Source organism: Bombus flavifrons, chromosome 6 (assembly GCF_040668555.2).
Source record: "Bombus flavifrons isolate JBK064 chromosome 6, iyBomFlav1_principal, whole genome shotgun sequence".
Lineage (NCBI taxonomy): Eukaryota > Metazoa > Arthropoda > Insecta > Hymenoptera > Apidae > Bombus > Bombus flavifrons.
In genome coordinates, this window is record NC_138447.1 from 3863116 (window position 1) to 3888567 (window position 25452).

At 33.8% G+C, this 25452-nt stretch overlaps 1 protein-coding gene across 5 annotated transcripts in view; it reads left to right on the forward strand.

The window, feature by feature from the left end:
• The window catches only part of RhoGEF2 (Rho guanine nucleotide exchange factor 2), a 29665-nt gene extending 5484 nt beyond the window's left edge, over positions 1–24181 (forward strand). For 2 of the 5 annotated variants that reach the window (XM_069115667.1, XM_069115670.1), the window contains 23 exons: positions 609–847; positions 958–1179; positions 1807–2055; positions 2724–3005; positions 3079–3168; positions 3265–3378; positions 3467–3565; positions 3645–3737; positions 3810–4003; positions 4093–4382; positions 4497–4673; positions 4843–4896; positions 11323–11458; positions 11873–11954; positions 12180–12232; positions 19951–20222; positions 20599–21894; positions 22015–22125; positions 22234–22410; positions 22547–22767; positions 23058–23208; positions 23465–23511; positions 23608–24181. In XM_069115667.1, the coding sequence (XP_068971768.1) occupies positions 609–847; positions 958–1179; positions 1807–2055; positions 2724–3005; positions 3079–3168; positions 3265–3378; positions 3467–3565; positions 3645–3737; positions 3810–4003; positions 4093–4382; positions 4497–4673; positions 4843–4896; positions 11323–11458; positions 11873–11954; positions 12180–12232; positions 19951–20222; positions 20599–21894; positions 22015–22125; positions 22234–22410; positions 22547–22767; positions 23058–23208; positions 23465–23511; positions 23608–23706 (4748 nt within the window). In that variant the 3' untranslated portion in view covers positions 23707–24181. The remainder of the gene's footprint in view (positions 1–608; positions 848–957; positions 1180–1806; positions 2056–2723; positions 3006–3078; positions 3169–3264; positions 3379–3466; positions 3566–3644; positions 3738–3809; positions 4004–4092; positions 4383–4496; positions 4674–4842; positions 4897–11322; positions 11459–11872; positions 11955–12179; positions 12233–19950; positions 20223–20598; positions 21895–22014; positions 22126–22233; positions 22411–22546; positions 22768–23057; positions 23209–23464; positions 23512–23607) is intronic. The other 3 variants (XM_069115668.1, XM_069115669.1, XM_069115671.1) reach the window with 3 other exon arrangements.
• Positions 24182–25452: the final 1271 nt, after the last annotated feature.

The window sequence follows — 25452 nt, forward strand, 5'->3', positions numbered from 1 at the left end:
GGGAATTCTTTTATACTCTGTTTGGATAAGTAGTTTTAGGTCTATCGAAAATTTGTCATCGATAAATTTTAACATTTTAATCCTTTACAAAGTATATATATACTCATTGAAGAATATTTTAATTATAGCCACGACCAAGATTACTTTCAATTCTTTGCTTACAAGTTTGCTATATGACTTTACGATTTCTTAATGAACATCTGGTTGTCGCAATATTGTATACAAGACCTGTACTTTTCAGATTACTTATCAGATATTGCGTATCAACGATCGCATGATCGTTTATTAAATACATACAAATAATTAAAAAACAAAACACGCAATTTACATTAAACATAAAGGCATGCCAAAACCTTAAAATCAGTACAGTACAATATTACTGATGATTTCAATTGACAAATTTTCATAATTACGTAGTATTTAGTGTACACAGATTATCCATAGAAAACATTTAGTAGTCGAGAGGAATCTAAATTCTTGTGAAAGAAAATACAAGTACTGACTGTTCGAGCAACTCTTAAAAGAAAGGTGGAGGGTCAAACGCGGGGGAAGGACCGGCGGAGGTATGCGAAAGGTGACTAATCATCGTCCTTGAACCCTTGTTGCAGCTTCGACGCAGGTGGTACTGACGGTACAGCAGAAGCCAGTTGCAACGAATAGCGCGACAACGACGGCCACAGGGCTGCAAGTTGGTTTGGCGGGTGGACACCAGCGACCAGTTAGTTTATCAGCCGGTACCACGATGGTATCACCCTCGCAACCGGCAACTTCCTTACTCAGGGCGTCAACTGCTCCAGCGACCGGTGCACCGTGTAACGCACGTATTACAGGACCTCAACCCGTTGATGTAAGTCGATATTTTTTGCTTTATTTACGAAGGGATTTATAAATTGGATTCAATAGCTTTTTAATATAATAAAAGTATAATATAATACAAATCCTTTTCTTATATTTTAGCATGAGAAAAAACGGCAATTGGAAACTCAGCGCGTTCATACATTCCAGCTTATGTTGGAGAAAGAACAAAGTTACGTTGATAAGCTTCGCAGCGAACTCGCGAAAGCTAGTACTGGTAGTAGTAATGTTAATGTTGTAGCACGACAAACAGAACTAGCGGGCGCCGAAAGGAGGGTACGCACTCTGCAGGACCAGCTAGCTGCTATTACAACCAATGAACAGGTATGGTTTTTTAATCTTATGGTATGCTTTAATAATATGTTCAAGTTACTTTGAAAATTTCTAATTATTGCATTAATATCCTGCATTAATTTTATACCAGTAAACTATAATTGTTCATTGTTCATACATATATTACATCATAAATATTATGTTATTATTCATAATCTTATTAATAAAGACGTGAATTCGTTTTAACGCTTACATTCATTAACATTTCTTATGTCCCTATATATTTTATTGTGTCTTGCTTTTATGTCAGTGTTTGACAGTTCCAGTTTATGTTATTCAGTGTATTAAATAGTTGCTCGGCATGATATTATTGAGATGTTTATTTTTATGAATGGAAAGCATAATGATGAGAGTATGAATATAAGTTTAATCATTGATTATTATAGTAGTTCGGTAATCTTTGATATATTTATTAATAGCTTACAGTATATTATGGTAAACAACAAGAAATAACAAAGCCTATGTTCTGCTTTTATACGTATATTTTTTGAGCTGTATAGATACAACATTTATACAATGTGTGCTTGTATTACAATTGAAATTTTCAAATGCAGCCATATAGGGATGTATTTAAGCTTTTGCTAACTTTATCTAACCAGCTTTTGTTGTGTCTTACAGCTTTGCTCGTTGGTAACAAACACCTCGTGTTCCCCGGGTTATTATTCACCCTTAAGTAGTAGCAGTGGTGATGTACCACCGCCTCTACCATCTCGTAAATCCTTGTCCATGCAAAGCCTGTCTCCGCCACCATTGCCTCCCAGACCTCCGCCTACTACAAATACGCACCACGTAGCCCAGTTGGAGCTGGAGCGTCATCTGTTGACTCATTTAACGCCCTCAACCACCAGTCATGGCATACCTAACTCTGTAAGTAGTTTAATTGCTAAGTCATGAAATAAATAATTTATATCAATGTATGCATGGTAAAAGAGAAGTACCACAGAATCACAATGTGAATACCTTTAACAGATATTTATATATTGGATAATTTATACTTTTATATTTTAAATTATATTTTATAAATATCATTCCTATTAAATTTCATATCATTTAATACATCTATCAAAATTATGTTAAGTAATAATCAAGTACCTATGTTATAATAATACTTTGTTTTGCTTCTTTTGCAAATACCTTATGTGTAGTTCCATCAAAAACTTATGACAAATATTACATTTCAGAAACTGTGCTTGTTCATTGAAGCGTTGCTTGAGTAATATATTTTATTAAGTAATGTATTTTAAGTATGTTTGTGATATGTACTGAAATATACTTTATATGATCTAAGAAAAATTTTTGGTTATGCAGTATGTACCTTTAAACATTGTCTGTTAAGTATATGTTTTATTTCATTTACTGTGATTGCAGTGTTTAGCAATTCTTATGGTGTGTGGTATGAAATGCATATAGTACAATTTTATAGTATTTCTGCATAATGAATCACTCAATATTCTAGTTTATTCTTGTATTTAATTTACTGATATAATGCTCTGATTATCTATTATTTAATAAATAAGTATTTAATTTCCTTATAGCTTTCACAGGGTGCAAATTTGGGTTCCTCAAATTCACTTAATAAACATCAACGAACGAAATCCAGTCCAGAACAATTGGGAACAACAACTATTTCTCCATCAGAAGCTAGTAGACGTTTAATAGCATCAGAGTCAATGAATGATCTTTCTCCTCCAAGGCATGTAAGGCATAGTGACATTGATATAGATGAATTACCTCATATCACTCCTCCAGGAACTCCACCTCCACCATATCCAGTTGCTAGTCCAGGAAATGATACCTCCAGTTCTACTATTAATGATGTAAGTTTTTAATCAAAAAGTTGAGTTCCTTAAATAATCTGTGATACTTACCAATGTATTTTTCCTTCTTTAGACAATATTAAATGAAGGCATACCTGGACTGCCAATATTACAGCAGCCAATTATGTCAATGGAAGACGATGATATGAGTGATCAAGAAGTTGTGAGTTTTATAAATTTTATATATAGTTCTTTGTTTTTAATTTTAAATGAAATCATTCATATGGGTTCATAATTGCTATGTTAATTGTCGTTGTAGGGACAGTTAGAAGACCATGGACCATTCAAATCTTTGTCTCGATTATGGGGACATCATGCACACCTTGCTGTATTTATTAATTATGTTTTGTCAAACAGTGATCCCTCCAGTCTGGTAAGTATTACGTGATATATAGTGGTGATGTCTTCGAATATTGAATTTTATTACCCAAAGTCATTTTAAATTATTTATATTATTTTAGTTGTTCTACTTAGTAACGGATCTGTACAAAGAAGGCAATGCAAAAGAAATGAGAAAGTGGGCATATGAAATTCATTCTAGTTTTTTAGTACCTGGTGCAGTAAGTAATTTGAAAAAGATATCTTTTTTCTCTTGAATATATGGGGATCGTATTTAACTCAAAACCGTTTTATATATAGCCTCTCCGTCTGCATAATGTAGACGAAAATGTAGCACATGAAATAGACGACGTTCTTTTAAAGGAATCTGATAAGGAAGAGATTCTACGAAAAGTATGTGTTATGCAAAAGTATATACGCATCGTTTGCTAGATATGATTATATAAAATATTGTATTCTTGGCAGATATTTTGGAAAGCTCGTACACGTGCAAAAGAAGAGCTAAACGAGCAACTTGCAGACTTTCAACAAAAGAGAACTGCTGGATTAGGTACGTTATTTGGTCCAAGCGACGCTCAATTGGATGAAAGTGCATCTGATAAGGCGCGAGAAACAAAAATCATAGAAACATACCTCTTACCCAAAATGGAGCCTTATTTGTAAGTTCATTAACAAAAAATATACATAGTTTTAATTCTTAACATATCATGGCATATAGCGTTACATTATTATTTATATAATGTTTCAGAGAAGATATTGAAAAAGAACACGTAGATTTGCGACAATTCACAACAGCAGCTGGTTTGGCAACAATATTAACAAAAATTTTTCAAGTTCGACCAGTATCGCTTGACCGAGTACCTACTTTTGTCGCAAAAGATAAGTCAAATCTCAAAGCCCGCCTGCTTACAGGAAAAACAAGAAAAATGACAATCAGAGGTCATCATTTTGTAGCTCATCAATACTTTACTATTACTTATTGTAATCATTGTCAACTTATCATTGGTGGAATTGGACCTCAAGGATATTTATGTAGTGGTGTGTGAATTTATATAGATATTACTAAATTAAAAATTAGAAAATATAAATTTGAGATCACTTGTGAATATCGACACAATTAAAAATTGAAGCAACTTTTCCATTTTGTTACAGATTGTTCTCTAAGTGTTCATCGTCAATGTGTTCGAGTAGTAGAAGAAAATTGTCCTGGACCATTGGTTAGAAAGGAAAGAGGCAATGATCGTATAAGCAAATTGATGGAGCGTATCAGGCCTGAAAGGAAACCACCATCATCACACCATCATCATCCTCAAAATCACATGCTTCATGGTAAATAATTCGAATCTAACATTACACTCTATGACTTAGAAATATTTGTTGTACTGCTTCCCTTCTATGTACACGTATATCGTAAATAAAATGTACAAATGTGAATTCTGTAGGCTTCTTTGTCTTTTAATAGTTTATTTTTATAATATAAGATATTTTATTGTTACAGACAAGATTAAAAGGAATGAAGAAGATACTGGTACATTGACTGATGGTGAAAATGGTAAGTTTGCTACTTGTATTAAACTATTAAATGAAATAATATTAGAAAAATATACTTTTAACTGCAGTAATCGTATAAGACAATGGGATTTGTAACTACATACGCCGTTGCGTTAACGTTATGATTTATTGTTTAATCATTTATTGTTTGTTGTCTACAAAGTTTTATAGCTATATTTTGTTCCAATCAAAGGAAATAAATTTTGATATTTTATATCTCGTAGTATACAATAACATATTTATTGCTTTATTTTTAAATATATGATAATATACTAAAATTTTTTAAATCTTTTGATAGTCAAATATATTAATTCATGGAAAATTGACAATAAATCTTTTTTTTCATATTATATATAAAATAAGAATACGTCTATATTAATTAGTTCATTCGTTACATAGCGTGATAACTTACCAAATGCTATTAATTTTAGTTTATTTCTCAGAACAAATCTATATTTTGCACCGCACACGATGCACTATAAATAATTTTGTGCTGCCAAATACAAGTATACGTACTTTGTTCAGAGTGACAAAGTACAAATAAATTCAACTTTTCGTTAAACATACATTTTCCATGACGATAATATCTATATCAATTCGCAATGTTTTGTTGTACATTATACTGTCGTTGCAACTTACAATTACGTATGCTTGTTTAACTATGTAAGTGTGATGCCTATATATTTTTCTTCCTTTTTGTTAATGTTATCCGTTATCTCGTAGTTTACTGTCTTCATTTCGAATGAGACGTTCCTTGACGAACGCGTCAGCCATTGTTAGGATTGTTTGTCTCGTCGGAAGCACTTAACATTTATTGTAAACTAATGATAACTCTCATTCTCTTTCATTAAAAAATAATTTAAAGCATATTGCCAATGGTGAAAGAAGTGTAATGAAGTTAGTTGTGCAAAAATTCCCACTTGAAAAATTCGTTGAAAATTGTTTGTTACGACCCTCGATGGTTCTTTATCGACATCCTCTCCTCAGCCTTTTAAATTGATAGTGTGTTGGCTTGATAAAACGTTTTCGTGAATATATGCAAGTTTTGTAAAAATACATCGATTCGCTACACAAATATTAAGGATTATTCCACGTTTCTAGTGACGATTCTATCGAAAGTAGTAATTATTTTATGTAATGTTATGCGTATTAATAACAATATTTTCGAGTTCTTTAATATTTGTACAATCGTTTAAAACAAAAAATTAAAGAGAAGAGTGTCAATGTTGAAGTACATAATCGATATTTCATATGTTTGAGACGGAGTGTAGGTTTTTATCAAGTTTCGTTGTTATAATAATCGCGTTGTCCGATAAGGAAGTTTCGCAAAACGAATTGTGTTGGTTGTGCACTGCGCTCTTTTCTACTGAATTTATAAAAGAGAAGAGGAAGAAAGGAAGAACAGAGAAGAGAGGAAACCGCGGAAAGAGGACTAGAATCACAACCACATAGATTTGTATTTATATACGGGGTGTATAAGCAATTTGCTGTTTGCTTAAAGATAATACGTATAACTATCTTACAAAAACTTTCTGTTGTAAGTTTTCTGAGTTGCACACATAAATTAAACGACTTACACTTGTAACAGTTCAATTATCATTTTGTTAACTTGTTCACTTATTATTTTTTTACTGCTTATATTAATTTTCAAGAATTTTATAATATTTAGAGAACCTTATACATGTTATCACAATCTATTCTCTGTTAAATACGAATCCGCAAATTTCTCAAAAGTATCCATTCATAAAACCAACGACTACGTATACAAAATTAACGAAAAAGGGTCTCAACAAGCCACAAAAAATTCCACAGCGATCACTTTTCTCATTAACGTTTCTACGCTCGTAACAAACAACGTAAACAAATAAAACAAAGCTGAGGTCTGGCAAGTAGTATCTCTCGGCGCTGTAAGAGGTAACAGAAGAAAAGTTGAGCAAGAGAGAGCTACCCTTTAAGAGAGACTTTAAGTACATCAATATCTTGAACGTGAAGATCGTCCTTGATGTTCCCCGAGGGTTAGGTCGGAGGGATTTGAAAATCAGAATCACACGCACACCCTGTACATTCGTGAATACACTTACGCGTGAACGTAGTTGTAAAACGAGCGGGGGGCGGCCTGGTGGGGTCTAACCGGAAACCAACGGCAGTCTCCGAGGAAAAGAAGCGAGAGCGGCTTCAAGGGAAATTAGTGTCAGCTCGGTTGTTGCCGCGAGAAGTAGAGAAACCACCCCGATTATTATTTTCTCGGTGGTGAAACATCGAGGTGTGCACATGGTCGAGGTGCAACAGTTGCGTGATCCCTTGCAGGGGGAACCGGACTGCAACCCTTACCCAACGACCACCAACCCCTCGCCCCTGATCGCTGGCTTTGCTAGCTTCAGGCTTTCCTCGGGAAGATGCAGGAACAGATTCAATCGGAAGCTGAAGGGTGACGGTAAAGATGGCGTGAATATCTAATAATTCATTTGGATCGAAGAGCCTCCTCTAGGCGGCGCGTTTTATTGTATTTTTTCTTCTTTTTGATAATTACGTGATGCTAGTGACTAAACATTCTGGTTTTCATTATCGTCGTTTCGATATCATTATCGGAACGTTCATGGGGAAATACGAAGATTACTGAAACAGTAAAGTTTGTGCTGATATGTATTTTTACGTGAATACTATCGTTAAAGATTGTAGCGATAAATTAATTTAGGAAAAGAAACTAATTATACCAATGTGAATAGAATTTATCAATATAGAAGTTCACTATTTAATATTTGATTATGAGAAGTTGTAGCTTGTAACTTTTTAGCGTATGTTATGTTTCACATTATGATTCATAAACTATTGCAAGAAATCACAGTTCTCAGAATCAGTTTTTGAAATAATTAATTAAATAATAACGTACCTACTAAACACGAATGGAGATTCTTCGAATTTCAAATGGATTCTATAATGAATGTTTGGATTCGCGAGAAACGTTAGAAAAATATATCAATCGGAATAGGTTCGATAGTGGTGCGCGAAAAAGTAAGCAAAGACAAAGTTGCAAAGAAAACGAAGCTGAAAACGATCAAGCAGAGAACCGTGGTGCCACACATGAGCAAAGGCTCATTTGCCGGTAAAGTTTGGGAGACTTTTGCCGCTGTGAGAAAGACACGCGAGCCGAGCAAAATTATAGAAACAGCTTTGATCGTTGGTTTGGATCGTCTAAATGTATCAACGTGTTGTGAAAACGTGAACGATAGTGTATTCTACGATGGGACTGATTCTTCGAGCAAGCCTGACGACACCGGTTTGAAGGAAATTACTGGTGTAGAGAAAGAGACAGGTTTGTTTCAACAGTTCTCGTTTTGTCTTTCGCGTCTGCCAAATAAATGTATCGGATGAATGTGAAAAACGAAAAATCAGAAATCAACCAAGAAGATTAATATAAAATCGAAAATCAAATTTGAAGTATTTCTTCGAGTCTTGTAACTACTTCTATATGATTCGCGATATTTTTGAAGGGATTCAATTTGTTTGGTTACTTATCGATCTTTGCAAATTTTCATAAAATTGGATCTAAAATTGGTTCTAAAAGTTCTGATCTGTACGGCAATGGTAAACTCTGATTGATCAAATTTTTATTAGTAACATTGAAAGTTGTGAACTTTCGGAAGGAAATGTTTCTCTGGCGCGTAGGAACGTTTCACTGGAGTCGTAGAAGTTAAAAACAGGAATTGCGAAGCTTTAACAAGCCACTCAGTAGAAATTCTTGCCGCGTGTTGCTCGTCAGATACGTTCATAAATTTTCACTGCGTCTATAAAGCCAATATTGAAGATGATATGGGTGGCTATTTTGTCGTCATCTTTGGCTTTTCTCCGGCAGATATCTCATGAACGGGGAACCTTGCGGCTATACAAATACTACGTGTCTAGACAAAATTAGACCAGAATGTACTGGAAATCGCACGCAGTCATGTAGACGGATTGTTTATTTTTTGCATCTATACATGCTTCTTCGTGATTTCATTGAAGAAAAACATGGATTTCTTCCTCGTAAAGAAACATTTCAACCTTTGAATTCACTCTTTCATTAATATAAATTTCATCGTTCTGTATTGAATATATACGGGCATAATTATAATGATAATACTGTGATGCAAATTATAAGTATTCACGTAGTTAAGGATGAACTTTGGAATATTACAGAAAAGTATTTTAAGCTTATATGAAGATACGAGTATTTTGGTCCTGTATTAAATATAATACATTGATAATTTTTATGATGAAATATCTAAAATAGTTCGAAACAACTATCAAGGTGTAACCGTGACTTGTATATAAAATGCAGAGTACAGAACAGAGGTCATATATTTAAGTATTGTTTTTACAAAACTGGTTAATTCTGTATGGTAAAGACATTTTCTTTCTTTTCTTTATCTCAAGTTCAAATGGCAACATATGATATATTATTAATATAATAATTAAATAATTTGCATGAAAAAACAGATTTTAAAGATTTCTAAGGTATGAAAAATTGTTTCGTATGAAAAAGATTTTCCGATAGTTGGATCGCCAGTTTTCATTTCTGACTGAGTGACTTTATTTGAATGATGATTGTCATTTGCTGTAACTATGTGGCAAGTATGCGTTGAAACGAGAGGAAAGAAAATAAGATAGATCTTGTGCGGCACGAACGCAGACGGCAACGACAACAACGAAGAAGAAAACGGGAAGGAGGGGCCCACAAAACGATTTCCGGCCTCTGCGACACGCGCCTACATCGCCCTATCTAAAAATACTCGAGACTTAAGCTTTTCCTTCGTTGCATCCCCTCAGCATACCTACCCCTGCTGATCTATAACTATCTGTCTGCTTACGGGGTTCAAGAACACCAACTTTTTTACGATGCTATTTTTAGGCGGTACCGACTTCATTGGATATTTATTTAGCCATTTAACTTTTTTCCAGTCAGCGAAATGTTGACATCGGTGGTCTTTGATGATATTACGATTTCACTCGGATTATTTGACCTCCTTCCTCGATCTTCAAACTTCACGGGGTTAGCGATGCTTAATCATCGTCCACTTGATCTTTCAGATAATTTAGGAAAGGGATTGTGACAAACGTTAGTTAAATTCATATTGTTGGATATTAATCTAGTGGGTGACAGCCTTCTAGACCTCACGGCTGTAACAAAATAATTTTACTTATTATCGAATAATTGCTTAGTTTTCTTTGAACGGAACGAATGCGAAATTTTCTACGAAGAATCTTAAATCGGCGATCATAGACGGATATAATACTATACACTCGTGTATTCAGTCAGCTCAAAAATACCTATTTAATGTAGCTGATTGTATGTTGTCTACAGTTAGAGAATTACGTTAGAATTATGTTCCTTTGATCGATTTACGGTATTTTATTGACGTGATAAATCGATTTTGGTCTGTGTATTTGCTTAGCTAGAGATTAAATGTAACCACCCTCTCCGCACACGTTCTCATGATCTGCTTTTACCCTGAACCGCATTCCTTACCTGATAAGCCTCCACATACGACTGGATAGTTGGAGAAATGCCAGACATCATGGACCGTGTTAATTTGATGCTTGCTGGCATCAAATAGACGAGTTAAATCGAAATATTCGTTTCATTTCCATTAACGCTGCGATAGGAAGATTCTTTCGTATTATTATGTGGAATTTCTGGACAAAATTAGTCATATCTTTATATTCGACATACTCTAATTTGTGGAAAAAAATCGAAGAACAGCGATCTTGTCTAATTATCATTATTGCCTCTAATCGATTCTTCAAGTAATATGCACGTTAAATTCAATTACGTTTCTTTTTTTCAATTTATACTTAGTACTTTTATTACAATAAATTTGTGTGAATTTTACAAGTCGGAGAAATTTCTATAATAACAATGAGTATTTAGAGATCCATTTGTATTTTTAAAACACTGTTTATAAATTTAATGCATTTTAAAAGAACAGTATATCCGAGAAGGAAAAGTAAGCGTACAGAAGTATAGTATCGAAAATCGATAGGTTCGCTTGTAACACACCTGCGATGGCCTTTTTTATGGTGCATTCATGCGAATCAAAATAATTTAACTATACTGTGTTACCGATTCTGTTACACTACGATTTCTTTATCCTATTAAATTCTTTCATTTCTTAACAAAAACAGAAGATAAAATAAACGCGTATTGAAAACTACAATCGATTCTTCTAACGCTATATTCAAATTATACTGAAAAGTCTAGAAGAGTCTTTGATATCCTATAAACATTATGTATAGGAAAAGTAATCTATATAATATAAAACAAAGTTGATTGAATATAAGTAAATTAAAATTGAGAATATATTTATCGGCGATTAGCCAAATTAGTGTATTAGACTAGTACAGATATTGAAATAATTAATGAATACATTCGTTTATTTCATGTTTTTAGGAGAACATCGCGGGGGCGTTATAGCCGGAAACACGCGTAGTAGTAGCGAAAGAGGACGCATTTCCGCTTACAGCGGAGCCTCCGATCACGCCGATAGTATGGACAATCCTTCTTCGCGGGAAGATATTTCTGAAATGTATGCACTTCATACTTGCATGAGATTGCTAAAAAGAACATTTTCTTTGAATTGCTTCAACCTTGTTCTATTGATCCCTATAATAAAAAGACATGTGCAACTTATAGGAATTCTTGTAACAAATCCTTGCGTTTCTTTTATTCATATTTCTTCATAACAATTTTTTAAATCGTTCAACGATACAAGCATCTTATAGAAATTTGTTTTCAAATTGTTTTCATCCCGTAGTTATCGCATCAATTTCATAACTTTGTATTTATAAGATTCGCATTACTTTTTCTAACATGTGATTTTCGAAGTGCTTTGATTTAGTATCATAGTTTCATCAATATGTTTTCATTTTATTCATCGCAGTCCTTCAGCTGATTTTTGTTATAGACATTAATTTATGCTTTATTAATTACGATTACTTAGGGTGCAGCAAAATATTTCCAGTAAGCCAAAGACGTCAAACATAAACAGGTCTGAAAGTTACAAGGAGCGGATACATCACAAGGTAAGAATTTCAACAACTTTTATTTCGAAATTTTTCTAGCGTGTAACGTATAAACAGATGATTCGTCGAACGAATTAAAATTTCAAGACCGGAAACATCGCTTGAGTTTCGCGAAATTGATTTTTACATAAGCTTCGATGAAACGAGATTTAATTTCGGACGAATTAATTTAGTATTTATCGTTGGTATATATGTCTGAGTATCATGTGACTATTTTCGTTATAGCGACAGTTACGAGAAAAGAGGAAGACCAGCGATCCAAATCTCTCCAAAACAAAGTGAGTAGACAATGTATTTAATATACGCATGATAATTGATAATACGAGTGAAAACTCTAATTTCCTAACTATAAAAATTTGAGTTTACTCGTAGAATTTCGATAGTTTATTAGATTTAATATTTCACAGATTTTCTATAAATTTTATTTTAACGAAATACTCACGCTCTTGTCGATGCGAAACAATAAACTATTTCTCAAATTGTTTCTACTGCTCCGTCAAACTGTCACTGCTGTTTTATTACGCAATTGTATAATTGCCAAAATAGAAACGTTACGAAGTTCGGCACTATTTCTAAACGAATTTGGATTTCACATTGATAGCTTGCGTTCCCCGATGTACATATAAGAAGCCTTTACTGAAAAATATGGGTCTACTCTACACGATTTCATTTTATTGAGACTGTTTATAAATTTATGAAGCAACAATATTAATTGATCGAATAACATTTAAGGAACTTCCATCATTTTACTTTGATTATTCTAATTTTTATATTTTTCCTACTTTCTCGTGCAATTTATCTGTGAAAGCTGAAATATACAAGTTCGCTCAATTTCTTAGTGAAAATATTTAATAGCGATAAAATTGCATATATAAAGATTGTATTGCTTGATGATATTCCTTCAGGCATCGTCATTTGTCGTCTTGTATTTCACGTGCTTACCTGGAACCTAATAAATATAGGGTATAATTGTAAAATCTTAAAGTTGAGTAAGTAAGGAAACTACCTAAGAGGCAACGTATTTACGTTTCCCATATTTTATTCGAATATTTCATTGATGACATGTTGACCACAGACGGACAGAATAATTTATGCCAAAATAATAAATTTTAAATGTAAGGAGTAATGGGAAAAGACATCATAAAGATTTGTTTACCTCTGTATTTTACTATCTTTGAGTATTTCATTTTTATGTAATATTATAACTGACTGACTTACCAAAACTAAAACCTACATTTCATTTGTCAGATACATTCCTTTACATCATCTCCTTCATCATATCTTCATTACATAAAAAGCCATTCGATTATCTTATTTTAACAGTATAGTTTCGAAGACTATACATATATCCACAATTTCAACATATCCTAATCCATTAAATATCTAATAAAGTCCTTAATATCTCCCTTTATTTCCTGACGAATTCATCTACTCCTTTTGTTCGCCCATAATATCAGACGCATGTTTGATCCGTAGTTCAAAGATCAGCTGGAAAGTCTATTCCCGGCTTTTCACTCGGGCCTGGAATTTTGCAGACACACCGTGTATAGATTTTTGGCAGAGTCCTCCGGTTCTTAACCGGCGACTTCTCGTTTCTTGACGCTCTAGATCCACGTCCACGTGCAAACAGCGCAGACTCGACTCGTTGCTTTTCCTCTGGCAAAGGTGTATATGCATGCCAGTCAGAAGACCTTCAGTCTGACGTTAAACGTTCAATTCCGCGGGTAGCTATTGCGTCGCTTCGACAGTACGAAACACCCACGCGTTCACCCGTTCCGTTTTCCCGAAACGCATCGAACATCGATTGTTGTTCCACGGTTTCGTTTCGCGATTTTCTTCTTGACTATGTTGACTTGACTTCTACTTGATCGTTTCTAACGATCGCTCGTGTTGTCCGCGAATCGAGATTAAACTCATTGGGGTGTCTATCGATCGATTTGTTCTTCGTGTAAATTGATCGAACGATCGCATTTTTTGTGCCAGACAAATTTTTAACTTCGTACATTAGATTATATAATTGTTCGAGGCTGTGATGCATATTATGATTGATCCAGTTGGAATTTTAGCCAATAGTACCGACGGCTGAAATTGGACTTTTGGAGGGAACGAGAGTAGGTTTTCATTAATTTGAAAATAAACAGACGATGATTGTGAAACGTTGGCATTATTTAAATATACAGTAATCAGAGTTAAAACGTTGTAGTGGACGAAGTTAGTTTTTACGTTTTTTAATGTTCGAATAAGATCAGGGGATCAATCGATTTCATTTGACGATTAACTTTTGTTATAAATTACGCTTTAAGTCGTTCAGATACTGCAAAATATTTTAGTAAAGAACCTTTCTTAATTTTTTGGACAGATGATTTTAACGATATCATAACAATTTCGAGTCTCTGTTTGGTGACTTCAATGCCTTTTCTTCAGACAATGTATATTGAAATTTTTCACACAGAATTGTTATGTAAAGACATCCTATAATATAGTAATGTCGTACAAGTCTATACTTCTATTAGAATTTACGTCCTAATAAAGTAAAAATTGAATTGAAAAATGTAATTTGCTTCGAAGTTCAAATCCAAATTTGCTGTGAAATTTAAAGGATGGAGTAGAATAACTATAATTGTACAAAGCATTAGCGCCATGAGATAAAAGTATTTAAATTAGTAAAATTAAAGGAAGTGGAAATTATTCCTAAACTACGCATATGGATGTCACTCGTTTTAATCACACACAACATTGTCACTTACACACTACACATGGTGTTATAAATTGTTTAATCGTAAATTTCGGGACTTCTTTATTAAAACGTTTAAATTAAAGGAAAATAGATATCTTGTTATAATAAGTACAATATTATAATAAAATGAAAAAAAAACAAACGAATCAATTGACCATACCGACATTTCACAATTATTTATGGTTCCAGTTACAATTTCTTTCGTTGTCCAAAATTTCCAAGTTATTAGTATTTTATCGAACTCACCTATTTTATCCTATTAAAACTAACTAACTAACTCGTTTATTCAGAATCCTAACCTTTTCATTCCATTTTTTAGAAACATATCTGAACAGTTAAATTGTATTTCGCGAGTTGTTCATCCATTATCAGTCTATGAAGAACAATAGGTGCATACGAACGATGCGATGTCATTACGATCTCGTATTAGTGACGCTGCGTCAATGAACATGATAACGCACTTTGGAGTACTTACAATTAATTGTATTTTAGTTACTTCATAGCATGAATAAAATTGAACATTTACATTAAACAACAAAGAATCATTGTTTACTATTTACCTAATTTTTTAAAATTGGATTGAAAAATTTATTGAAGCTTACATTTCCTTTATTACGAAACTAGATCCATCCTTTCATCAGTATTCATCTTTAGGAGCAAATTTCTTCGATAAAAAATTCAAAGAGTGTTCAATACTTAAATTCTGCATACCGATAATGTCCGCAATTTTTTATTATTTTACAATTCTACAATTGTGACGTGCGTTACAGTAGTTTTAGATCTACAGCATCTGCAGCATCGTTCCAATTTTTTATTAGTCACTTACAGCAGTATACATTCGTATCGCATTATTGGAAATGTAGGTCGAATCACATCAGCTTGACATGGTAGTGACATCGCATCCCTCGTATGCAGTAATGCTCCAGAGCTTAAGTCGATGTCAATTCTCAATGAGGAAACGGAAGAATAATTATTGCTTCGCGTTTAAAATCCAATGAATCGATGATTAATCTCGCAATGAATTGTACTCGCGGATCGTTAATGTTCTTGAGGATTTTACAATCCTTGGTGCATTTTTACTTCCTTCTTTCCCGTCTTTCTTTCTTTCTTCTTCCTTTTTCTTTTTTTTTTTTTTATTGTCTCCTTTCTCTTTCTTTTTCTTTGAAAAACTACACAAGATTATTGACCTCACGGAACAACTGTGAAGTTTACTTTTACTTGATGAAGCATGAAGCTACATTGCGGCTCTTTGAGCCCGTGGTTCGATAAATAAATAACTCGTATCGGTATCTTCGTCATTGTCGTGCGTTTATTTTTGGAAAAACGTGAACGATAATAATTTCGTGATATCATTAATAAAAATCAAGCCACGGCGCGCGCATTCGTTGTCTCTAGTAAAAATACACGTGTAGCAAGGTTTGCGGCTAATGCGTTGGTGATTTAATGATTCGAGCATGAGAAACGTAAAACGCCTTGCAAGCACGCGTCGGGAGTAGGAATGTTATAAATCCTCTGTCATGAGAGAGATGAAAGTCTCTTTATTTTTTTTCCCATAATTTTTAAAAGAGAGAGAGTGCTTGCAAAGAATTTCACTGTATCTCGACTTTATTTTCGTTTGGACCGCCGTCAGTGTCGTCTGTGTTTAAACGTCATTCAATAAATATTGAAACCTGGTTGGATTGTTGTGAGTATAGAAATTACTGTAAATATCTCGTGGATGAATGGGCATTAGTAAAAGTTTTTTTATTATTCTTATTAGAGTTTTAAATGAAGGAAAAATGTTCAATCTGTCGGTAAAATAATATTTAAAGATAATTAGTAAAAGTAAATATCGTTTAAATCCTGAATTAGAAATAGGCGTACCTTTTATGACTGTTCGATAGAACATGCAGACGAGCACGTTAGATCCTAATTTCAGCGAGGTACATTATGGTTAATTACTCTTTTATAGCTTTCTCTTCCGCCAACAACGGTACGATACCTTTTGTTTTTTTTTTTTATCGCACCCTAGTCTTTCTCTTTGTTCGTCGACTTATTGAAACATTTGATTACGTCCATCAAACATGGAGAAAAAAAATTCTCAACGATTCAGTGCTTAGCTTAGTGATGCAAAGAATCGATTTGGGGGCAATTAGTTCATTGAAAATTATTAACTTTGTATGAACGCGTTTCGCATAATGGAGGGATAGGTTTCTGGGAATAACTGTCCGACATATGGGTCACGTTCATCACAATTAAAATCAATAGACAACAATTAGAAAATGTTCATGGCATTGGCAAATTTCCTTATCTCTCAGAATCATTCTTCTTCTTTCTTTTAAAACAATCATGGGCTTGAATTAAATACAAACACTATAATGTCAATGATATTTCCTGAAACTTCTAATATAATTTTATATCTCTTTTCTCATTTTTAATTTAAGTAAATAAATAGAAGAAGAAACGAAAAGCTTAATGCTTCCAAAGGGTTATAGATAAATGCAGTGCAATAGAGAATTTATTTCCTCTATCTCACGTATACATTTTTAGTCATTAATATCTCATGGCTGTTAGTACGATTCGCATGAATTAGCCGGCTAATGCATCTGGTTTTAAAAAGATCGATGCGCATAAATGGGGAGGAAAAAGAAAGTGATCCGTTTTGTATCGATCCGGCCGTAATACGTGTACACGGCTGTAAACGAGAACCAAAACGATATCAGGCTACGGATAGATGTCTTGTCCTTTATTTTTGAGGCAATCGATACTTTCGAATCAATACATCGGCCGTACGCTTAGCTTCTTTTGCAGCCTCTTTATCGTTGGCCCATTCTGCACACGCGTCAATTTTTTCGTAATCGAAATCGTCACCGATAATTCATCGTTGTTGGATGTCTCAATTTAATTTTGAAACTATGCCAGCTACAATTAACTGGTATCTTCAAATTGAAAGAAACTATTCGAATTATTGATAAACATCGATCGATGATTTCGCCCAGTAAAAAAATTATATATTTTAATTCCTAGCTAAGAAATCGTTAATTTGGTAAAATTTGTCGAGTCGATAAAAAAGCTCGATTTTTTGCAAAAGATGCAAAACGTGATTGCAAAAGATTTCATAACAAATTCCAAACGTTTGTTAAAGGAGGCATCAACGCTAAACAAAGAACTATATATGTCAATTTTGTACACTTGGGAAGAATAGTCGTACCATTGATGAGTACGTACAACTGTATGCATAAGGTAGTGCATCAGCCACAAGTCGATGTCGTTTCTATATCTACGGGGTTGATTAAAGTGATGAAGGAGCGGCTTCGATAAGCCTTAGCTTGATCGATGTCGATTAAATTCTCGTTTTTACTTGATACATCTTATCGACCACACTATTCGATTATTTCAAATAAATAAAAAACCTCTCAAAATCCGGTGAAAATCGTTCAGTCAATTCATCATCAATCAATTATTTAGCAACTGAGATCTGAATTGTTTTATTTTTAAAATATGAAAATAATTATTTTTCCTGATGAAATTTATATTTTCGTATATCGATCGTAACTAAATATGTCATAATTTTAAATTACCGAAGCATTAAAGGGGTAGTATTTTCCTTAAGATCTCCTCGCTTTTTGGTAGTTGTCTTGGAACTCGGTGGAAAGGGTATGCAAGTAAAGGTACAATAAATGCGACGATCTAGCCAAAATGCCAATGTACTGTCAACCGACTTTTGTCGTAGAAAGAACGCGTAACCTTTAAGCTGGTGAAATCTTCTAACATAACAATTTGCTTCTACCAATCCACTTACAAAATTTATTTGTCAGTAAAGTTATGGGTTATTTCAAACGTTTGGTATTTATTGCTATAATACGGAAAGTATCTACAAATTAAAAAGGTATCTTAACGAACTGAACAGTCTCATCTTCATGCATCACCAAATTTCATCCAATCTAATTGCCACTTACAATTAACTCTAAATTACCGACCTCTCATACGCTACAATAAATATCCTACATATAGATGAATAGAATTAAATTAGTAGAATGAAAATAAAAAAATATATAGATTTATACAAAAAGTCTCATTTAGATAATTCTAGTCTTAAATAATACAAATTCTAATCTCTCGTTTAAAATCTTAAATCGTACACGTTGTTGAATAAAGGAAAAAAAAGGAAAACGGAAGAAAAGAATCAGTGGAATTATTCGTGGATGTAACGTAATATTCCTCTATTGGGGAAGTCCCGCACAAAAATGTCCATACGTAACATCATCGCGTTTACAGCAGAGGCAGCACATGCCTGCCAGCTTTACCCCATCAAGGAAGCCCTTTAGGGCTAAGGAGATATAAAAGATGAGACAACGTGGTTCTCGACGTGTCCGTCCTCGACCTAATTCTCGCGGCAACGAAAATTTAACTAGTCCGATATCCTCTACGGAACCGTCATCTCCCTTTGATCAGTCAAACGACATTTCACCGGGCTGCTCGAACATCGAAGAACGGCTACAAGAACTTCCTAACGACGCCCCTAATCACGAGAGACGCGGTGTTAATGAACGTCGTACAAGGTCCGAGAGGTATAATTCTTTATCTAACGCTTTGTTACTTGTTTGACACCCTTGTTGTTTGATTGACTTGTTTGATTGATTTGTATCTACAAGTTTGCAACTTTTATATTATTGCTTGAAAAATGAATATATTCTTATAAAAAATTAGCGGAGATTAGACAATGTAGGTAATTGGGGACTGAAATTTGAAAGAAATTAAAGTCAAAGATTAATAAAAGGGGAAATTAATACGTACAATTTTGATGTTGTATAAATTTGCTTTTGATAAGCAGTGAAGTTTGACGCTTGGGCAATTCATCAGAATTAGTGAAAATTTAGTGAAACTGTGAGAAAAGTTCATTGATCAACATTTGTGATTTATAGAAAATTTGATCGCAAAGTACCTTATCATACCTATAAGTATACAAAATCGATAAAAGCGTATTTCTTGCTTTCATTATATTGACTTAGTTATCGTGTCAGATACAATTAACAAATATTCAATTTAAGAAAAAGAAAGATTACAAAGAAAAGAAAATATTATAGTAGAAATAGATATAGCACTATTTGTTATAAAATATATTTAACGATAGTCTAATTTCCGAGGAAATCCGAGGAAGCATAATTGGCAGTGACATCAGCGAATTTGCGTATAGGTATTGAAAAGGTTTCAAATGGCTGTGGTAGCGGTACAGTTTAAACGTAGTAGAATGCTTCATTCGCTAACGATTGACTATAGGGCTGGTTTCAGTGACTGCGAGCAAGCTGGGACATTTCCTGGGAATTCAGCAGGCAGTTCGTCGAACAGTAGCCTGTCGACGAGAAGTTTGGACAGTCCCAGCACCAGCCTGGAACAGGTACACCCAGCAACCTCTGCAACCAACACATCGACCTCGTGGGACAGCGATGTTGATGTTGAACCGGATCCACCAGATTGGAGTCAAGGCGTTGCCGAGGATGTACTTGCGCGACTCAGTAACGCGGAGAAAAAACGACAAGAAGTTATCAATGGTTTGTTTCTCCTTCTATTTCATTGTGACATACATAGACGACCCTTTGTCCATTTTTTTTATTTAACCCTTGTAATAGCACTATTTTTCCCTACAACTCTTAAATTATTCCTGATGTGATACTGTATTTAATTCGTAATTATTAATAATTAATAATTAATGAAGTTGTTAGCATACGTAAAAGTAGGAAAAATAAGTGTGAAACAGTAGGATTAGTAAGACGAATTAGTTTTATTAAAAAATTATTTTGTACTTTGCTATAAAGGCTTTATTTTAGAAATTAAACATTATTCTATATTTCTTGTGAAACAAGGAATAATTAAAAAAGTTAAGTAAAAGTTCTCTGTAAAACGTAATTTCTGTGTATTGTTTTTCAGAACTCTTTCACACGGAGCGATCACACGTGCGGGCGCTTAGAGTGTTGTCACACGTCTTCCACAAGCCGCTCCTTGAATCTCAAGTACTTCCCTTAGACCAAATACAGTTACTATTTTCCAATTTAGACGAAATGTTAACGATTCATTCGCGCTTCAACCAAACGATGAAACGCAAGAAGAAGGAAAACCCGTGTGTTGGTGATGTCGGAGATCTTCTCCTAGAGATGTTCGACGGCGAGAACGGAGAGGCGTTTGAGAGAGCCGCATCCACTTACTGTGCGAAACAGCAAGTAGCCTTGGATGCCTTGCGAGACCGTCGTCGCAAGGATCCAAAATTGAATTCCTTTCTGAACGAGATCGAGGCTAATCCTCTTTGTCGAAGGCTACAGCTCAAAGATCATATCCTGACGGGAATGCTTCGACTGACCAAATACCCTTTGCTCTTTGAGAATTTGGCGAAATTCACACCGGAGAGTAACGAAAAGGAACGAGCCGCGGTTTTGCGAAGTCTCGATCGAAGCAAGGAAATTCTCAGTTGTGTTAACCAAGCCGTACGCGAGGCTGAAGATTATCAAAGGTTGGCAGAAATCCAACGTACAATTGATAGATCTGCATTCGATAAATTCGATCATCCGACCGTTCAGGAATTCAAGAATCTAGACATTACGAAACGTAAATTGATATACGAAGGTCCGTTGCAGTGGCGCAGAACTGAACAAAATCGAGCGAAACCGGTCGATCTGCACGTGGTGTTACTCGACGATACGATACTCCTGTTGCATCGACAGGACGAAAAGTACCTGCTAAAATTCATCAACCCAAACCAAGCGAACTCTGTATTGAGTCCTATCGTAAAGGTATCCACTGTTCTCGTCAGGAATAACGCCGTGGACAAAAATTCTCTCTATCTGGTCAACACATCGCAAAACGGTGCGCAAATCCATGATTTAGTCGCAGCTTCGCCTGCGGAACAAAAGCAATGGTTTAAGCACATCTCCGAGGCAGCTGAAGCGTACAAGGCTCGTGATAAGCAAGGCAGAAGACCTACTCCGCCTACTACACTGCCAGAAGAACCTGGACCTACAATTGAAGATCCTTCTTCAATGGAACATGACAATATTCCTAATAAAACGGATCAGGAACGGGAGCATGAACTAGAAACAAAGGAATCTACGCAAGATACTAACGTGGAGCAAGAAGGAGAGCTGCCTAATACTTCTGGGCCTGAGATTTCAAGGACTGATCAAACGAAACAGCAACAGCCACACCAACACTCGTCTGAACCTTCGACAACAGGTTTTGTGTCTTATTATGATCTAGTATATTGTTCTGTTGTTTTCTGAAGTAGAATTTTAAAGATTATCTTGTGTAGAATATTTGTTACATAATGTGTGATATTTTTTTAATTTGGTACAGGAGAACCATTACGATTAGTTACTTGTACACAAGCATCGTTAATTGACCCGCTTGAAGTTCACGTAGAAGTACCGCCTGTACATGTTGCAGAACCGGTGCTTACACCAATAGGTATGTTATTTATTTGTTTATTATATGATATGTATCTCTTTTGTTAGTTTAACGGTTGATATAACAGATATTTCACAAGCGACGTGATTATTTTCTCTAAATTTTCAGAATGTCTTAGAAGAAAAGACGAGATTATTAAACAAGCTTTAATCGAAAAACAATTATTGGTAGCAGATATATTAAATATTCCGAAAGAAGATTTCGAACATGTAGCAGACATGGCGTCCGAGCCATCGAGTATGGAAAAAGAACCTTCTGAGCTTATACTCGCTGCTATTAGTCAAGGTATTTTTATTAATAAATAATGTTTGTTTTATCATCATATATAAATTATCTCTCAAAAATTTCTCGAATAAATTGTTAGTCTATTAATCTTATCAATATTTCTAGAGATATGTAATATTTTATTTTATTTTCGCAGCGAATCAATTAGTAGGAATGTTAAATTCAGCGTTGAATGTAAGTGAAACGGAAACTGTTCTTGCATCGCGTGGGGTATCGGCATTAGCAACACCACCAAGTTGCGAAGCGACTGGCTGTCCATCACCACGATTGCACCTTCATCCTCAGCAACCAGCGATATCAATTGCGAGTTTACAACCAGTGTGTCACTCTTTGACCTCTCAATTGTCACAATTACTGGTAATACTCCACTTTTGACAATGTACCTGTGTATTAGATTGTCCCAAAAATTTCTTTCGTTTTATAAAGAAGTAATAAATTATAATTAGAAGTAATAAAAGAACAACATTTTATGTTTTGTTCTATAACCAAATGGACCATATATAATTAAGTAAAATAAAATAAAACAAAAAATTTTGTGCATCTATTACTTCCTTATAAAACGAAAAAAGCTTTTGGGACAACCTAATACTTAAAGTTGAAAAAAAACAATGCTTTTTCAATAAAATGTATTTTCTTATATATTCTAGGAAATTATAAAAGAAAGGGAAGAGGAACGTGAAACGTTGAGAAAAGAGTTACGCAGAAGTAGAGAACGTCTTCATGCCCTTGATGCAGATATACAACGTCGTGAATTTTCAGAAACATGCACTGTGTCAAGTCAAACACAAACGAAATCCAGTTAGTTCATTACTTTTTCAATTTTTCAGAATGTGGGTTGATAATATTCTTTGATCTACAATGACGACCATATACTTACGTACGGTTGGCAAAATTAAATTTTACTTGTTTTAATTACAAAAACTGCAACGTACATAAGTAGGTTGTCCGCTATAAAGTCAATAGCTTGAATCATAATACTTACAAAGCACCTCATTTCTTGGAATAAAGATATTCTCGGAATATTAATTTCTTTCTTTTTTGGGGGGGTTTTTAGGTGAAGTTTTAAATGCAGATAGCAGTATTGACGATCCCACTCGTGATGTAAGGATCTTAATTTAACGTGCTAGTAAATTAATCCCGTTTCTAACTTCTCCTTAGACTATTTATGTCATAAATTTAATATTACTCTGTTCACAGGAATTTGTGGATGCACGTGGTGAATCTGAGACAAATGAAGAATCAGAACACATAGAACATGAAACAGAAACAATAGTAATGGGGGATAGTGTTGGTTGAAACATGCATGATTATTGTATCAAAATAATGTCGACCAGGTGCATTTTACGAGCAAAATCGTTTCCGAATGCTCATACTGGAAGAAATCAAAATTATGTAAAAAATGACAAATGGCGAGTAGCTGTTTATGGAATACAATAATATTAGATACATATTTACAGAGTCATGGGTCAATGATTAATCATACCTTTGCCAAAGATTTTATGTAACTGGATCTACATGACGTAGTAGCATGGCGCGCATACGTCATATTATATCAATGACTGGAAATTACATAAATTTTTTATTACCAATAGTATAACGACGGAATTTCTGAAATAATATGGTGAAGGAAATCTGTTCAAAAAGAGAATCCCATATAGATTGCTATAACTCAAGTTTAATCTCTCTCTCTCTCTCTCTCTCTCTCTCTCTCTCTCTCTCTCTCTCGCTCTCTCTCGCTCTCTCTCGCTCTCTCTCTCTCTCTCTCTCTCTCTCTCTCTCTCTCTCATATACTATACACACACAAATACATAGATTAATAATTTAAGTAGGAGCTTTATATGATTATTGAAGAATTCTTTTACTGTGAATTATTTTAAAATCTACACTGTTATAGTACTCTAATAATACTTATTGTATAAAAGTTGTTACATCATGTCTTGAATGATATCGATTTCTATAACATATTGTTTTATATACATCGATTTGTATACTGAAAATCTTTCCTTAAGATGCTTTTTAGAAAACAAGTCAACTCTTTCGAAGTTACTTTGAAATACTTATTACTAGTGCATTTTATACAGAAACATTTACGTAAATGTGTTGTATACGTTTAGCGCAACTTAGTCGTTCGTTTCAAGAAACTACCTTTTGTGATCTGCTACGGCATATTTGGAACCAACTGTGTTACTATAATAATTCAATAGTCATGAAATATAATTTGCATTTATATAAAGATATATGATCAGAAGATGCATCGATATTTCAAAGTATATAAAAAAATGCAAAGCATATATTAATGGAAAATAACGATTTTCAACTAGTTATCATTGAATAACACGCTTTTACATACTTTCCTTATATTTCGTGACCAAATGTTCAGGATATTCGATCCAGAGGCGGAAATGCTGATTGATTTCTAAATTGTATCAATTAAACGAAAAGCACCTAATGGTAATTATTAACATAATATATCATATTATTTCTGTTATGATACAAAACATAAGGCAAATGTGTTTGCATCCTAATGTTTATTATTATTATTATCATGACTATGATTATTATTATTAAAATTATTACAACCTTGAATTATTATTATTTTTATAATTTATAGTAATTTTACAACAATTACAATAACTTAAACCAATGTAAAGTCAATTCAAAAAGTTACTAAAGTTAGTAAAACGAAAAGGAAATAGCTGAATTTCATATAATGCTAAGAATAATTCTATTCTATATTCTTACTAATAGTTTACAATAACAATATGTTGAAAATAATTAAATTTTGACCAACAAATTTATTAAAAACTTTGTTCTTAATATATAGTTAAATGTATTTAACTTTTAAAAGATAGAAAAACAATTAAGTTATTAAAATTTATAAATCACATTAATACAGTGTATTAGTTCATAGTTTCATTTCAATTCTTTTGTCAATACTTTATTTAATTATTTAACCCTTGTTTTTTCTGATCTTTTTACCTTCTTCTTAATAACTTGAAAAGCACAAACATTTAATTCAACATAAAATCTAACATAAAGAAT